Source organism: Cryptomeria japonica, chromosome 7 (genome assembly GCF_030272615.1).
Source record: "Cryptomeria japonica chromosome 7, Sugi_1.0, whole genome shotgun sequence".
Lineage (NCBI taxonomy): Eukaryota > Viridiplantae > Streptophyta > Pinopsida > Cupressales > Cupressaceae > Cryptomeria > Cryptomeria japonica.
In genome coordinates, this window is record NC_081411.1 from 107,636,926 (window position 1) to 107,649,793 (window position 12,868).

At 35.0% G+C, this 12,868-nt stretch overlaps 1 protein-coding gene across 2 annotated transcripts in view; it reads right to left on the bottom strand.

Moving 5' to 3' along the window:
- Positions 1 to 2,066: 2,066 nt before the first annotated feature.
- LOC131055004 (uncharacterized) overlaps positions 2,067 to 12,868 on the bottom strand; it is a 120,491-nt gene continuing 109,689 nt past the window's right edge. For both annotated transcript variants that reach the window (XM_057989606.2, XM_059207798.1), the window contains exons 7-11: positions 8,396 to 8,739; positions 7,539 to 8,078; positions 3,205 to 4,519; positions 2,728 to 3,078; positions 2,067 to 2,380 (exon numbers count right to left, since the gene is read on the bottom strand). In XM_057989606.2, coding sequence (XP_057845589.2) covers positions 2,282 to 2,380; positions 2,728 to 3,078; positions 3,205 to 4,519; positions 7,539 to 8,078; positions 8,396 to 8,739 — 2,649 coding nt within the window. In that variant the 3' untranslated portion in view covers positions 2,067 to 2,281. The remainder of the gene's footprint in view (positions 2,381 to 2,727; positions 3,079 to 3,204; positions 4,520 to 7,538; positions 8,079 to 8,395; positions 8,740 to 12,868) is intronic.

Genomic DNA, 12,868 nt, shown 5'->3' on the forward strand with positions numbered 1-12,868 from the left:
ACTCCTCCTTGAACCTTCCATAACATTGAACACTCTATGGCTCATAATATAAACCATATAAAACTGGAAATATCAAATACAAATTTATCCATTAACAACTATTCAAAAGCATTAATTACAATTATTGACAAAACTATTAGAATGCTTGTCATTGATGTCAGAAGGTTGCAGAGCAAACAAATGAATTCATACACAGTTTGCATATAGAAGTCATTGGATTGAGATGACCAAACAAATGTATTCATTCACAGGTTTCGGAAACACAAGATGATCATATTTCTGAGTATCCGTTACTTACAGACTCTCTGAAGATTCTATTGATTTGTTTTCAGGAACGTATTTTTGAGTATTCCATGCTGTTGCAAATCAGGTAACATATCGGGTTCTCAATTGTACATATCCACACAAGAGAAATAACTTATGGAAGTGAGCATATTATAGAATTCTGATGCGTAGAGATTGAGGAGTCATTGCCTGCATCTATTGAAGAAGTTTGCATCGAATCCTTGGGATTGTTTATAATATTTGATCGAACTCTTTTTCAGGTCATTTATATCTGCATCGAACAAAGGAATCAAACAATATGTCTGCGATAAATCATCATGCAGTGTCTATAAGTAATCGGGTTATTTGTGGAATTCATGTAACTATTTTTTATTGGTTTTTGATGATTGTGTTTTGGTTGACAATAACAAACTCATATCATCGTAAGCTTCCTATTGCTATTGAAAAGATGGGCATGTAAGATATACTGAAGACTTGGATTATGTATAACTGATGCAGTTGTTGACAGATGTGTAAGTCAGTTTAAACTTCCCAACTGATTCCAACTTCTTGGTTGGAAAACTTCTCTTTCCAACTTCTTAGTCGGTTGGAAAACTTCTCTCTTTGTTGCCAAGAGAGTTAGAGATGTTTATTTTGAAGTCGATGGTAAGAAGGTAATGTATGTATGTAATGAAGGTGTGAAGTGGGATTGCTGAGAAGATATATTATACAAGCCCGATAAGAAAGTGTGTGGTTGCTGATATAAAGTACAACAAAGACATTATGAGTATCAGTCTAATGAAGGAGTTGTGAATGGAATTCATCACGAGAAGTTTGTTGCATTTCACTTTGTTTCTGTGAATAAGAATCACTATGCAGAGACATATCATGCAGATTATAAACCTGATGAAAGATAGTTGTGCCAAAGTTAATTCTATGAAGAAGATGTGCCAGGATCTATGTTGAAAGGTTTGAGCAGTTTGTTAACAGTGTAAATATGTTTTTGCAGACATCAGTGTAAATAGAAGAGAATAGCGTATATTAGAAAGTTGTTTTAAGAGAGCATTGGTAATGTTTATGAATTGTAATGGTTATTGAAAACAACTGTAATTTGTATATTCTTAAAGTTGGTGTTTTTTGAATACTGAGTGGGTGGTCAGATCAGAAAGAGTTGGTACTCTTAGAATAGGGGTTTGGTGACTCTTTAGGGTTGGTGCCCTTAAACATTGTAATTGAATTTATTCGTTAGGCTGGATTAGGATAGTAGATCCTAGTAGCATTTCTCACCATGGTTTTTCCCATCTTAGGTTTCCACGTATCTTTTATGCATTGGCTTCATTGTGTGGTTGCGTCTCCTTCTGATTTCAGTGTCAATTCCTTTCAGCTTTAAAGCATAAGATTTGATAAACTACATTAAAAGTTTATTTGATAAGAATCTAAGATTTATATCTTTTACTGATTCACCTCCCTCCCCCCCCCCCCCCCCACTTCTCAGTCGAAGAATTGTGTTCTACAAAAATGTCAAATCATGAAACAATGAACTAACACATCCATTCTTACAAGTCATCCATCTATTTAAGAGAAGTGTGCTGCCCCAAAGTATGGGACATTCATGACATTAACTCAATATTGTTGTAGTACTTAAATTTCTCTAGACCAATTTTCTTGCACTACTTCCCTAGAAGGTTGGTTTCAATTTATGGTGATATATATTTCAAATGAAATGAGCATCTCAAGCTCTAGGTTCACATAACCATCTTCACAAATTACAAATAGAACCATGGAATGGTCTATCACATAGATAAACTCTTCTTTATTCTGTCAAGCTTCTTCATGATTTTATTAACTTAAGTTCAATAACAATATTAATCTAATTTTTAGTTGCATTAACCATGTTGGTCAGTTAGGAGCTCACATCAACTTCAATTTCTTTAGAAAGAGGCTTTTGAAGTTGCAAACCAATGCCGCAAAAATGGCAGTTTTGCATATCTTGAAAGTGTGACTATGACAAATCCACTTATGGTAGTTGTTTGGTATAGCCATCAATCAAATATGTGTCTTTCACCATTGAAAATGAGGGAATTTTTGGCATAAGCAACCAAAGATGATGCTCAACCTGCACAATTGTTTACAGATTTGATATCCTCAGTCTCATTTCATTACTTTTTTTTTTCAATGGATATCACTTCTGATTTGATAGTTCTAAATGACAAGATGATAGCATCAAAGACACAAGAAGACATAGTGTTTTGATATCAATATTACAATTTAAACTAGTAACTTCTGCAATAAATCACTTGTTTTTTTGCTTAATGAGTCCTTAAAATCAAATGCCTAATCTGAAACTGACCAAAAACATAACACTACAAAAATTAGGTTTGAAAGAGTATATATTTATAAAAGCATAATTTTAATGTAGACAATATAACCACAGCCAATTGTTCTGTTATGCAATCCACATACCTGAATGCCACGCTGCTTCCAATCATCACAACTACTAACAACATGCATTGATTCCACCATGGACTTGTCCAAACATGTGAATCTTATAATGCCCATTTGTTTCCAATAATCAAGCATTGGTTTAGCATATTGAGGGTTCTCATCATAAATCCACAATCTTTGTCTTGAACGGGTAATAGCAACATATAAATGTTTCACTTCACTGCACAAAAGATTATGCTTGATATTGTCAAACTTGGGATATTGATTTTGCTCACAGCTGTTGAAACCTTTCTGATTCATGAAGTCATATATTACCCGCCACTTCATGCCCAATGGAGAGCCACTGAAAAAATTATATAGCAACACATCCTACAAAAAGTCAAACCAGAATATTAATTTCAAAATTAACTTGTCTATATTTAATACAATGAAGATAAACATAAGTGTCAAGATATAATGTTCTTTCTCATAAATGTACAAGGGAGGAAATATAACCTGAAATTCAAGTCCTTTGCATTCAAGTATAGTCAACACAAGAGACTGCTTCCCCACTTGCTCAAGGACCTGCACTTTCTGATTATCATCTCGTACTAAAATTGCTTGTTCAGCACCAAACTCATACTTTGCACTTCCTATGTTTCCTCCATTACCAAAAATAGTGGTAATAATACTTTCCTCTTCCCTAGTATCCAGAACTGTTGGAGCTTCTCCATATATTAGACTGGTTTCTGGGTTCAATTTATCTACAGCAAAAGGAAAGAAATGATACAGCACCTCCATGACACTTTGTGCTAGTTTGGTTATGCCAGTATGAGTTCGGAAATTTTGGCTCAGCTGAAATAAGTCGGGAACAAATTTTGTTTTGGATTGATCGTTGTCTGTTTCAAGGAACTCTTTGTAGAACAAATTTCTAACATCTTCAAAACGAAAATAAACACCCCTTGCAATTGTTTGGGCAGTGTCGCCAGCAAAGATAAAGCCCTCCCTAACATTTGAGCACACATATTTGAACAAAGAAATTTGAGCCATGGGAAGATCCTGAACTTCATCAACATAAATAAAGTTCAGTTTCTTCCCTAAATATCCAGTAGATCTGATCTGGTGATGCAAGTGATTTACCACATCAGCTATGTCAAAGTTGCCATTCCTTTGTTTTTGCTTTTCATAATACAAGAAAATCTCATAGATTGCTTCTCTTTGTTTCATACATAATGTAGAAACACGACTTTCAGCTATTGCAACGTAGTCATCCCGGCTCATCTTAAATTCTGGATAACTAAGAGATTTTAAACTACCTTTGATGTGTGAAACAATTTCAGTGAATACCACTGAAGAGTCAAGCCCTCTTCTTAACTCGACATTGAAATGAGGCCAATAAACTGAGTCAAAGCATTCATAGTTGACTTCATTTTCTCTAATGAATTGCATATATGCAAGAGATCTTTTATAAGTGGATCCTTTCGCACCAATAACAAATTCCTGATTATCAATTATGTCAGTAGCTTCATCACCATCGCAGAAGTCCTTACACTTCCTGCCTGATTTTTTTGAACCCAATTGCTTGCCAATCTTGTCATTTGAACAATCATCTTTCTTTTCCAACTGGTATTCTTCAGAACATTTATGTTGGAAGAAATGGTTCCGTACACTCCCATCTAACATTGTCAAGAATTTTTGAAATGTGATAACCATTGGAAAATGCTTGTCATCTATATCAATAAAACTATCTGGAATACTCTGAAACTCCTGCAGATTATCACTGCTGTCATGAATTACTAGGCAGGGAGTACAATCCTTTCCCTGTACAAAACTGAGAAATAGAAAAACCCTTTACAGTGAGCACGTATGAAATTTCAATGGTTAGCATGTGCTCAATATAATATAAAACTTCTATTTAGAAGCTTGTTCTAACATAATTGTCAATATGTGAAAGAGATTTTAAGATACATGGTACCTCAACAGTACATGAAAGGAATCTATGTTGTCAATAGCAATGTAGCATGAAGTCAATCTATACATTCAAGGATAAGTTTTTGATATACTTTTAATGACCTAGTTTGGCCTTCCATACGTATACACTCATTCTCCTTTAAATTGGTATATGGGGGGAATAATTCGAGCAAAAATTACTTTATACTTTTCCTTTTACGTTTTAACTTCCAGCACTTTAGTAACAAAGACTAATAAATACCTTTATTTTAAAATACTGTTTTCAACACTTTAGCGTAGACTTCTATGATTCAGTGTTACCCGAAAACGCGTTTCCACCTTAAAGGCACATGTTTCGGAAATGGAAATGGTTTCGGGGATGGGGGGATGGCCGGAAACATTTCCAAGCTATCCCCGATCAAGCAAAATTTTCGGAAACCGTCCCGGATACTCGAAAATGATCAACGATTTAGTTGAAGACCGTTGACTGTCCCCTGGTTGGCTGGGCACAAACAAGCTGTCCCCCGACCCTCCCGGGGACGAACGGCCATTTCCGGCAGCAGTAGGCATTAAAAAACAATTTTTTTTATAAAATCTATTTTTTATTGCAGCGATAGTCAATAGAATTAATAATTTAATTATTAAATTATTAAATTAAATTTTAATATCGATATTTCTTATTTATTTTTTTATTTTAATCAATAGAAGTGATATTCATATGAAAAATGATATTGATTTGATGCAGCGATACTCAAATCAATATCCTAGTGACTGCAAATGCTAGTTGCTCCACAAATATTGCAAATTAGTGTTGTACAGCCATCCAAAAATGCTAGTAAAATGGTTGGGAATGCTGGTTGGTGCTCAATTGTGCGCTAACTTGTATGGTTGTGCCCAAAAACAAACCCTCAATGGTACAGAATTATCTCAGCATGAAAACACTCCAAAAATAAATGATAATTCAGCAACAATAAATGTAGAAAATTTTGAAAATGTAGTGATGATTTGAATCCCTTTAATTACAATAAAATATTTGCTTGCAAATCAAAATGGCCACATTCTTGAAGTATGCGTCAAATCACCAAAATTCAAATAAAAAATTTAATATAATAATTTAATAATTAAATTATTAATTCCATTGATTATCACTGCAACAAAAAATAGATATCCTATGTTCTTATTCTATGATGATTCGGTTTGATTCATTTGATGCTATTATCTTAGTTCTATGATGATTCGATGGATGATCATTGATTCAATGATTTTACATTTAGAATCTAGATTCTGATTTATAAATGTTATTATGTTGCTATGATGAATGTTTACTATGTTACAATGCTATATATATATATATATATAGATATAGATATATATATTCGTCACCTGCTGTCCCCTGCTCCAGGAAAAAAAAAAGTCCCGGAAACCCATTTCCCCACCCCGTGTCCCAGAAACTCGGGGTAACATGGCTATGATTCCCTTAGTCTTACAACTAGAATTTGACTAGGACTTTGACACAGCAAAGATTCACAGGGCAGCATTTAGGTTGTTTTGTTCTTGCCCCACACTGGAACAGGATGCACTTGTTGCTTCCTTTACATTGATTGATTGCATGATTCACTCTTTGATGCTTCTATTTTTCTTTACAATTTTTGCAGGAATTTTCTTCTCAGCAGTCAAGTTCACAACAGAGATATTCTTTCAGGACTAAGACTGCAGTTGAGGCACTTGGTGGGCTCCCGCACTGATCATACAGTCCTTCTAATTTGGCACTCCTCTCAACACAATGGCCTTGAATCACATTGAAACTCCGTTGCCTCTCTATTTCTTCTTCTCAGCGTGCAATTATACTTGTATTCCACCAACAAACTTCTCTGTAGAGTTCAATCTTCACTAAGAGATTTCTATGTTGCTTTTTCTTTGCATAAGGCTTCACAGCTTCTTACAAGGAACGATTGAAGTGCTCTCATACCATAATAAAATTGTTGTGGGCCAACAGTGTTACCGATCAAACAAGAAACAAATACAAAGGATGTCAGTTAAGAAGAACTGGCCAACCATCTAAAACTTTTTATTAAGGTTAATAACAACAATAAGGATTACTATTGTTAATAACTATTATAATGATGTAATAAAATATTTATTGATTTTAACAAACCCTTCCACATCTTTGTGATTTAGTCAGTTCACCCCACCATAAGAATATTTAGAATACATTGTTATGCTTTTAGCTTTAGGTTTCAGCTGTACGCTAGTGTTTCTTTTAAATGTTGGCTCTCATTTGTGTCTCCTCTTGCTATTCTCATTCATCATACTTTTTAAGTCCTGTTGATCTACTTTGGTCATTAGTGGATATTAGTATATTTTCATTATTTCTTTCTTTTCTTGGATGGTGCTTGTAAGGCCTTTCCATACTGCCCCAAGAAATCAACTTTTATTGCACATTAAGAGTTGTACAAAATTCAAAGAAAATTATATTCAGCACTAACGATAGCCAAATTCTCCTCCTCCCAACTTGCACGTTCTTAGATAATTTATTCCTCCTTCACATCATGTTAAATATATCGAGGATATCCAGAACATTTCATGACACAGAAGTCCACTTTCAGAGGAAAAAAAAGCTCATAAATAATTATATGTTCCAAGCAAGCTGAAATCTACCATGCATTAGATGTCAAATTCCACTCTTACAACATTTAACCCAAATCTTGAAGTTGAAGACAAAATGAAGAAACTATTAAAGACCATTTATAATCTTTCTTGAATGACATATTGAAAGAAACGGGTTTCAAATATTTATTATTAGCCATTTAAAAATTTATACATTATTAAGAAGCTTATCATTCTATTTGAGATTGAATGTATTGCCTCTATAACTCATAAATGAAAAAAAGCTAACCTACCTGTCAATGCGACTGATGTGATTCCTTATTGCTGAACAAAGCTTTGGACTAACAGTGACAAACATTTGGCGAAGCTTTGCTGAATCAAGATGTTCTTGTTGCAAATGTTTCCTCCCAATTTTACTTTCTACTTCAGTCTGATTCTCCTGTGAGAAACCATAAGTAGCAAGACTGAATTGTTGTTCCTTCTGAAGAAGTCTGGTTGTAAGTACAGTTGTTTTCCCTGTACCAGAGCGTCCAAGAATAAATGAACTTCTTGGAAACCTGATTATTCGTGATTCTTCCTCATTGACCTCAAACTGAAGGTCAATTTCTGATCCATCTTTGGCTGTTAACAATTGATTTGCAATGCCAGAAGACAGAGAATAGAACTTCATCAGTAATAAGCTTTCTTCAACTTTAGCATGCTCCAATGTAACAGTTTCCTTATCAAGAGCTTCACGATGAAGAGATTCAACCATTTCCGGTTGCTGTAGAGATCTATACCAAAGAAACCCAGGATCATCGTTCCATCGGATTGGCAGTACTCTTTTTTCATCCCTGTAACAAGCTTGCATTCAGATATACAGATTCAGATAAAAATTTGCCAACAATGATCAATAACTCCATATTATCTCATCCTTCTCTTATGGTAATAAAGACATGTCCCAGGGATTAAGTCATTATTTTAGCTTTATTTTAAAAAACATACTAGAAACATGATTTATTTCTAAGCATTATCACATTAGCCACCATTCACCAACCAATGTTATTTCCTCAGTGGAAACCATCTTTTAGAAACATTAAAATGAAATGGATACAAAATTCATTGAGAGTCTTTTGACAAATCAGCCAAGTAACAATAAACTTGAGCATACTTATCCAAACGCTTTGTTTTGCACCGCGCAATGTACTCTGAAGTAAATGTTCTGAAAATATTTTCCAAGCGTTGTCTTAGGGTAGGAACTTTTTCAAGGGTAAGAACATTCCATATTTTTAATACTTGGAATACTCCCTCCCCTCGTTCAACATCAGTTGTCCACACCAAATATAAACCTGACGTTGCATATTCATTTATAAAGTTTTCCTGAGTAGAACCAGCATGTTTCCTACTTTGTCGCCAACCATTAGCCAATTTCAGTATTTTATTGATTATATTTTGCCGCACTTCTAAACCCTTTAACTTGGTAAATGATTCTTTGAACTCATTGCTGAACATAACCTGGAATATTAGAAATGAAAGAAATTAATTCATATTCAAGTAAAAGACTCCTGAAACATGAACCAAGAAATCATCAAAAGGTAAAGATCGGTAAAATAAAGGAAGCTGTGAGAAAGAAAACTAGCAAGACTATGTAATTCTATTGGTGGAACTAGAATCAAAACAGTATCTTTTACAGATCCCTGGAATAAGATATAACGGCCAAATGCAGCTTTCTTGGAAGTCCGTCTCCCCAAGTCACAGAAAATGTCAGGTAATATGTTACAAAAGACATATATAACATTTGTAAATTCAAAACCATTTATTTTCATTATTGCAAATGTATCACACTCCCTTCCAAATGACTCCACAACGAAATAAGAAATTTCACAAATGCTGAAATCATCTATGGTGATGGATAATATGTTAATCAATCATAGACAGTATATATCTTCGAAACCATTTTCATTACTTTGTAAAATCATGCATACAATATTTTGCTTCAAGGTTTTCACCTTCCAAGTGGTATGGCTATTATTTTCAAACTAGCAGAAAATTTTTGTTGCTATTATTTCTCTTGTCAAGGGAAGCCTTTGATCTAAAATTCACCCCTGACTAACAATTTCTAATGCAGTCTATTCACCAAAGAACAATAGAGTCATCACTGACTTTGTTTTCCCGAATTTGTCAAAATCTATGTCTCTATCTTAATAATAAGCCCTAATCTTGATATTTTTATTCCACATATTGGAATGTCAGCTCCTTTTGTTCATGCATCATTATTTCTTCCAAACGCTCCATTGCCATGCATTTAAAGGCATTTTTTTTCTTTTGTTTTACAACAGAATACATATTCCTTTAGTAACTATATCATTCACCTTACCATGGAGTAACCACATCATTTGCTTTATTATTCGGGATTTTATGCATTTTTCTCATCCTTTTATAACTAGCATTTCTCATGTGCTAAAGTTAATTCTTTGTTTGTTACATAAATCTTATTATGTGTATGTCCCCATTTTCCTATCATACTATTCTATGAGCATTGGCTAGTTTTTGAGTTGTGAGTTTTTTAAATGAATTTGGAGAGTTCCAATGCTCTTAAAGAGCTTAGTTTTTGTAATGTCCCCTTTTCCGCTCTAGTTTGTTTTGGGGACTGTTGGCCAATTTCGAGACCCGTTGGTCAGTCAAAGGCAAAATTAGGGCTTCCTATTTTCTAGGAGGATTCCTTGGTGTTTTCAAGGGTGTAATTGTGGGATTTTGACAGTTTGGATTCTGGAGTCCTTCTGGGTTTTTTGAGAGCTTCAAGATGGTTTGACATGCATCTGCATCGGGTGACTTTTTCAGACTTACTATTTTTAGTAAGTATGACTGCTGCTCAAAATGGGGTTAAAATCACTTTGGAAACACTTAGTATTTTTAGCAGTATGTTATTTTTAGTAAGTACTATTTTTGGCAGTGCTATTTTTGGCAGGTTGCAGTGGTCATTGTTCAGATGCTATTTCGAGCAATGCAGTTTCAATATCTTAGCCCAGCTTACTTGGCAGTTTTCTCAGTTTGATCCCCCATTTCCTTGGAGCTCATTTTGGCAGGTTCAGAGTGGATTGAAGACAATGTTGCAGATTTATGTATTAGTTTGTGATTTTTAGAGTGCTGTTAGTGTGTTCAGTTTGCTGGGTTTTGTATGGTTGTAGCATATTTTCATTCATATCTCTTTGCCTGTGCATCCGTTCATTTTGGGTATTGGCTTAATCTCTCTTTATGCTATGGGTGAACTTATTTGCAAGTTTGTAGCGCCTATCTCTGAGTTTCCAATTTTTAAATGCAAGTCGAAGTTCATATCTGGTCATACCATGCTGTAAGTGCCTTGGGTTGTGTGCAAAATTGTTTGGGGTCAGTTTGCAGTGGTTTGTTGTTCTAGGCTTGATCGCCTACCTCCTTGGAGTCATATGCTTTCAGTATCATGTCATTCCGTTAAGATTTGAATGAGTTGTGAGTGTTTTAGTGGGTTTTGGTGTTGCTGGTCTGTGTGTTTTCAGCGTGCTGGAAGTTTATCAGATTTAGAGTTTTTTTGAGTTTGGGGTTTTTTTCTTGTGTGGAGTGTTCTTTGTACCTTGTGGAGCGGATTGAGTAATAGGTGCAGTTGTACTCAATGATTTATCCTTACTTGTAGACATGATGATTATTGTAATGCTGGATAGTAGTACTATCAGCAAGATATATTTGTAATTGCTCTTTTTGTCCCACTGAATAAGTGGAAGAGGCTGGTTTACCGCCTGACATTGTTATTTATCTTTCTAGTTTCAATTCTCAGTTAATAATGTACTGCTCCCACTGCATAAGGTTGAGCGATCTATTTCATTATTGTAATTTCCAGTCCTCCCACTGAATAAGTGGTTGAGTGATTGTTTGCTTACTTTCTTAGTTTTTTTTCTTGGCTGGTTTACCGCCAAGTATTTTTGCATTTCTATCACCCACTGGATAAGCGGAAGGGGTTGGCTTTCCACCCAAGCATTGTAATATTTCCAGTTATTGAAGCTAACGATCCCCTCAACACCGTATACTCCCACCTTCCCATATTGGGCTCTTGGTGATCAGAAAGTGGAAGGGTTACAATTCCAGTCTTATTGTATTTCATTTCCTAACCTTAACGGGTTCTTGGTATGTTCGTAACTGGAATTTAATTGAAAAAAATTGAGGGGGATATTACAATTTTTGGTTCCCTCAATATCCCATGATGGTTTTGTGTTCACTTGGCTCATAGGTTTGTGGTGACACTCTTTGTAGCATGTTGGGCCTTCTGGGTTATTCTCCATAGTTCTAGGAGGACACTGCTATTTTTATTAAGTGCTTGTTTTGGCACCTGGCATCATCATTATTCAATGTCAGTACCTTCATAGCATGTTCAATTTCAGTTTTTGATGCCTTGATGGTGCTTTCGGCAAAGTGGTTCAGATTATTAAATTATTACACTAAAGTTATTAACATTAAAATATTTACTTTAGAGTTTTAATTTAATAAATTTATGTTTTGTCTCCCTCAAGGGAATGTCTAGGGGAAAGAAGAACATAGGCATAAAGTTATTTTTTTAAAGTACAAAAGGTTTTTGAGGGAAAATAATTTATTATGCATTTTAAATTCCCCCTCTTCCCTCCAACTCAACATAAAGTACAACAATCATCTGATAACACACGATATAACAGCTTCTATGAAGGCAAAATAACTTATCTTTTATTGATTTGAGACAGTGTACAGCAGTATACAAGTCTGAAAATTGAGTTACAATACATAGTCTACAAGAAAGACATCATTCCAGGTTACAATACTCACCCTCAATAACAAGAACTAACTTAGAAATTAGCCTAAGGTTGTGCTTTATATTTGTGCAACAGCTTGCTACAACAAAGAAACATGTGCTGAGAAATAAATGACATTTGTTACATTACTTGCGAAGTCAAACTCCTTTGGGCGTCCAGCTAACGAGTGGCTATTTTTGAGGCCTTAAAAGTGCTCCAAAATGGTGGAAAAATGAAGAAAAGTCTTCTACCTTGACCCATTTATTGATGGTGCTCCTAAATCAGCTCCTAGATGCTTTCCAATGGCTCATACTAGGTCAAAATGCCTCCAAAATCCTCTCAACCACTTGAAAAAGTCACCAAACTGCCCATATTCTCTCTTCGACTGCTGCAACTACTTTCCATGATAATAGGCTATGTATTCCTCATGATTTTGGAGTTGAAAAAGTACTGGGGTCAGATGCAAAGAAATGGATCATTGAAGACATCTCAAACTGCCCCAAAATGGTCTTTAATGGTCTAATACTGCTCCATGCATGTGCTTCTATCCTTGAGATGCCCTTATACCAGCAAAAGGGCACCTAAAAGTCATCATACCTCCTTTTCCTAGGTGGTATTATTGCTTTCTTGGACTGTTTTCAGCATTTTCATGGCTGTCCTATATCAACATGGTAGAATTGACTCATCAAAAACTGTCCGTGAACACCAGCTTGATGTTGCAGTGTTTGTGCATGGTGATACACCTTCAATTTCAAGGAATTCACACATGTCCATCTCTTCATATTCCTACATATCATACCACTTGCATTTGTAGACCTTTCTACCTTCAGAAACCTTTGCCATGCATATTCATT